The sequence below is a fragment of the Mirounga leonina genome, unplaced genomic scaffold, assembly GCF_011800145.1.
Source record: "Mirounga leonina isolate KUSES-001 unplaced genomic scaffold, KU_Mleo_1.0 Mir_151, whole genome shotgun sequence".
Classification (NCBI taxonomy): Eukaryota; Metazoa; Chordata; class Mammalia; order Carnivora; family Phocidae; genus Mirounga; species Mirounga leonina.
In genome coordinates, this window is record NW_023270377.1 from 934,273 (window position 1) to 939,179 (window position 4,907).

Consider the following 4,907-nt stretch of genomic DNA (forward strand, 5'->3'; position numbering starts at 1 on the left):
TAGGGGGAGTGGGAGAGGGAGAAGCAGGCTTCCCGCAGAGCAGGGAGCCCGATGTGGGGCTCGATCCCAGGACCCCGGGATCATGACCTGAGCCGAAGGCAGATGCTTACCGACTGAGCCACCCAGGCGCCCCGGACAGTCTTTTCAACAATGGGGCCAGAGCCACGGGACGCCTGAGTGCAAAAAACAAACAAAACCATCTTACGCTTTCACAAAAGTTAAGAAGTTAAGTCAGAATGGACTTTAGCCCTAAATGTGAAACACAAGGCTGTAAAACTTCTAGAAGTATTTATCAAAAGACATCATTAAGAAAATGGAATTGGGGGGCGCCTGGTGCCTCAGTCGGTGAAGCGTCTGCCTTCGGCTCAGGTCATGATCCCAGGGTCCTGGGATCGAGCCCCACGTCGGGCTCCCTGCTCGGCGGGGAGTCTGCTTCTCCCTCTGCCCCTCTCCCCCTCCCCCCACCTCCCACTCTTGCTCTCTCTCTCAAATAAATAAATAAAATCTTTTAAAAAAAAGAAAATGGAATTGGACGAAAATATGTGTGAAACAATTATAAGACAAGGGACTTTATCCAGAGTACATATGGAATACATGAAGAATCATTAGCACTCAATCAGAAAAAGATATACAGCCCAATAAAATATTGAGGAGCGGTAGGTGAGCGTGCATTGAGCTCGTGACCGTGTGCAGTTGTCGTCGGGGAAATGCAGCCGGCCACCACAAGGACAGATGAGCACTCAGCGGAAGAGGAAATGCGCTTTGGCCTTCAGGGCACCGACTGTTGGAGACACCGCTTGTCCCCCCCCCCCCCCCCCCCCCGCCGCTCCTGGCCACGCCCACCTTGGGGAGCCCTGTGACCTGTGCCGCCACCTCCTAAAGCTAAGCAATCCCCTGCCCCAGGGTCCCGAGCACTCCGGGCGTTTGTCTGTGGAGACTCGTGGGTGAGTGCTCGCGACAGCTTTCTTTGTGTTAGTCAAAAACTGAGAAAACCTGAAGTTCGTCATCGGGAAAATGGATGAACAAGCTACGATCCGTCCACCAAACGGAACTCCAGGCGGCAGTTGAAAGGAAGGCACGCCGCCCCCACCGCCCCGCGAGGCCGGCAGACTCAGCAGCGTGACCGTGGCGCGGTGACAACAGGCATCCGAGGAGCGGCGGGGTCAGCGGGAGGCTGGGTGCGGAAAGTCTCTCTCGGCAGTGGCGCCCTGCCCTGGCTTTGTCCGGGTGGCACGGCGTGGACGTGCGCTCCTGAGGCCGGTGTGCTTCGCTTTATTTGAGTTTTAGCTAAAAGTTACAAAGTATGTGAAAATACAAAATCAGCTCCCCTTGATCATTCAGCGGGAGGAACCACCAAGCCCTAGCCAGGAGGCTCCGTGGTCGCGGAGGTGTGGTCGTCGGGTCTGAAACCGCGCTCTGCGTGCTCTCCCTGGGCCGGGCCCCGCCTGTTGGAGGGTGGAAGGGGGTGTCTGTGTGATCCCCGAGGGAGCCCCGGTTCTCCGCTCCCAGACTCCAGGTCTCTAGAGCTTGCCCGTGACTCTGAGATGGCCGGGGCCGAAGAGGAGGACGGGACAGATCCCTGCCCCCTCACCCCACCCCCATCCCCCCTCCCTGGAACTGGAGTCTGGACGGTTGTCGGTCCTCCAGGGGGAGCAGCAGGGGGATTTCCTGTTGGGGTTAACCTCACCCCTGCCCCCCGGGGCCCAGACACCTTCCCCCACTCTGGGAAATTTCTGGACCTCAAGATCATCTACTGCAACAACCAGAAAGCAGCCGCTGTGCTGCATGCTTCGGACCCCCCTCCTGGACCTCAGTCTCCCCAGCTGCGCAAAGCGGGGCTGTCGGGGAGAGCCTTTGGGCTGGAACAGTACAAACAAAGGGACCATCAGGGAGGCAGAGGCACGCCAGAGATGAAAGATGGTTCTCCTGGAAAAGACGGAGCTATCCTTAGGCCTCCTTGTAAATGTGGATCCAGAGGTCCAGAGCTGGGGCCCCACTCGGATCACGGGGGCCTGCTGGCCACCCTGCAATGCTGCAGGTGGCAGGGCCATTGGGGCACAGCCGGGACTTTTGCCATGGTCCCCCAGGCGTCAGGCCCCCCTCAGGCGTCAGGCGCTCTCGGATCGCCTCCTCTTGGTGACGTCATACTCAGCACCTTCTCCGGCGGCTGTGCTAGCTGAACTCCTTGGAAGGAAATGCAGAGGATTTTGATGGGTGGTCCCACCTTCTCCTGAGGGGCAGGGGGACAGCAGGATGGGAAAGGGGTGTGGGCAGAAGTCAGGTGCTGCTGCAGGCCGTGGGGGTCCTCCAGGTGGGCACAGGTGAGGGGAGGGGGGCAGAGGGGTCGCCTATACCCCCTGGCGGTGTCTAGATCGTGGGGCCTTAGCCGCTGTGCTCTGAGCCCACGCCCACGGCCAACTGCAGGTCTCGGGCTTTGGGACGCAGGTAGGGGGCCGAGGCACCACTGGCTCTCACCTGCCCTGCTGACCTCCCCGCCCCGCTGCGCCCACCGCCTCGGGCCGGCCTGGTGTGGCCCATGGCCATGCTGCGTCCAGCAGGCCTCAACCCGGGCCTTCACCAGCCGCTCCCTCCCCTCCCCTCCCCGGCCTGGCAGCCCAGCCCCTTCCCCTGGCAAGTGCCCCCCAACCCCCACCCCCTCCCCAGAGTGGCCATTTCCCCGGGCCCAGAATGACCCCTCCACCGGGGGCTGGCCGCCCTCAGCGACCCAGTGCGGCTGCTTGATGTCCACTCTTCCCTGAGGGGCATGGCCCGCTGGGGTCACTGTGGTGTGCCGGAACCTCAAGCCCCTGAGACCACAACCTCCAGGCGTGTGTCCCTGAAGCCTGGCCGGTGTCCGGGACCGTCTCTGGCGGAGTCTCTGGACTGGAGAGCCGTGTCCCACAGGGGTGCCCAGGAGGGCCTCGCACAGGGAATCACTGTTTACCGAGGGCCGGGGCTTCTCTTCCAAGGTCCTCAGGTTTGTGCGCACCAGCCAGGCTTTCTTAGAGATGCATTTTTGTCTATGTTGCTGGTCAGAAAAGCTAACGTGTGTGGTGTGGTGGGGCCGTTTCTGCAGGTTCAGCTTCCTGAGGCGTCCCTGGCAGCCTGGCAGCCTGGCTGGAGCACCCAGGCTCCCTCCCTCCCTCCCTCAGGTGGGAAGACCCGGCCCAGCAGACAGCTGCCCTCACCTGGTGGCAGGGGGCCCGCAGCTCAGGCAGAGCCGGGGATCCTCACCTGGGAGGGACAGAGCACACAAGTGCAGGGAGCTGCCAGGCTGTGCCCAAGGAGCCGAGACCCCGGGGGCTGAGTCATGGAGCTCCAGTGGTGGCTTTGACAGGGAGGGGGGCCGGGGGCCTGGTGGGTCTCATGTCCCAGGGAGGACACCTGACCGTGGGGCATCCCGTTCGGCTCCCACGCCGGCAGCAGGTGCATCTGGAGGTGAGGGCACAGGTGTGGGGCTCGCAGGGCAGCCCGCCCAGGTGGACTCTCCCACAGCAGCACCGTCCTTGGGGCTGGGGCTGGGCCGGGCCCTGACATGTCAGCTCAGCAGCCCTGCTCGGCCCCGCTCCTCGTGGAGCCCTCAGGGCCTGAACGTGTCCCTCTCCTTCTTTGCCACCTTCGCCCTCTGCCAGGCGGCCAGGAGGGTGTCCAAGGCTCTGCTCCCGGCGGGCACCCAAACCAGCTTCGCGCGGGAGGCGGTGGGCGCGGCCCAGCTGGGGGCCTGCTGCCTGGAGCTGCGGGTGTTGGTGGAGCTGGGCCCCTGGGCGGGGGCCTTTGGCCCCAACCTGCTGCTGACGCTGCTCTTCTGGTGCACGGGGCGACCTGCGACGGGGCCGCAGCCAACCCCACCGTGTCTCTGCAGGAGCTCCTCCTGGCCCAGGCCTCCCTGCCCGGCACGCTGCTGACGTTAGCGGCCCAGGGGCCGGGCGTGCAGGCGGCCTGCACCCTGAGCCGGCTCCACTGGGCCTGGGAGCTCAGTGACCTGCACGTCCTCCAGAGCCTCATGGACGTACACTGCAGCTCGGCCCTGCGCACGTCCGCGCCCACGGCACGCGGTGGAAGGCGCCTGTCTGTGCCTTCTTCTTCCACCTGACCCTCCTCCGCTTCCGGAACAGTCTTCCTGTCTACGGCCCTGCTGGCCACCGTCACGGCCCACACAGGTGAGCCCTGGCTGCCTCTTCCCCGGGCACGTCGAAGCCTCTGCACCCACGTGGACACCCAGGAGAGAGGCTGCAGCAAGGGGGACCGCCGGCCCCCAGGCACTGCGACGGCCCTCTCCTGGGAACTTGGTGGTGGTGGGATGGCAGCCAGCGGGACCCGACACGGTGCACTGGGGTGGGGTGCTTGGCCCCGGTCAGTGCTGTCCTTCCCAGCTGGGTCTCTCCACCCTCCGACTGTTCCTGTTCATCTCAGAGCATCTGCAGCCGGGGCGGGTGGGCAGCCAGTGCCGTTTCTCCAAGGCCCAGCCCACACTCTGGTCTGGAAGCTCCTGAGTCCTCTGCCACTCCTTCCAAGAGTCCCAGTTCCCTCTGTTTCTTCTTCCCCCCACCCCTCCCTACATGGCTCCCTATGTCTCCAGAGAGGGCAGCACCTCCCACCCTCCTCCCATCCTCCCCCCATCCTCCCATCCTCCCTATATTCTCCAATCCTCCCATCATCGTCCCATCCTCCTCCCATTCTCCCATCCCCCATCCTCCCATCCTCCTCCCATCCTCCCATCCCCCCATCCTCCTCCCATCCTCCCATTCTCCCAACCCCCATCCTCCCATCCTCCCATCCTCCTCCCATCCTCCCATCCCCCATCCGCCTCCCATTCTCCCATCCCCCCATCCCCCTCCCATCCTCCCATCCTCCCATCCTCCCATCCTCCTCCCATTCTCCCATCCCCCCATACTCCTCCCATCCTC

At 63.6% G+C, this 4,907-nt stretch overlaps 1 protein-coding gene across 1 annotated transcript in view; it reads left to right on the top strand.

Annotated features, from left to right (window-relative positions):
- The first annotated feature begins 707 nt into the window (after positions 1–707).
- The window catches only part of LOC118012618 (aquaporin-12A-like), a 12,474-nt gene continuing 8,274 nt past the window's right edge, over positions 708–4,907 (top strand). The window contains 6 exon segments of the mRNA XM_035008320.1: positions 708–783; positions 1,708–1,899; positions 3,496–3,804; positions 3,807–4,040; positions 4,043–4,127; positions 4,129–4,160. Of these exon segments, the coding sequence (XP_034864211.1) occupies positions 708–783; positions 1,708–1,899; positions 3,496–3,804; positions 3,807–4,040; positions 4,043–4,127; positions 4,129–4,160 (928 nt within the window).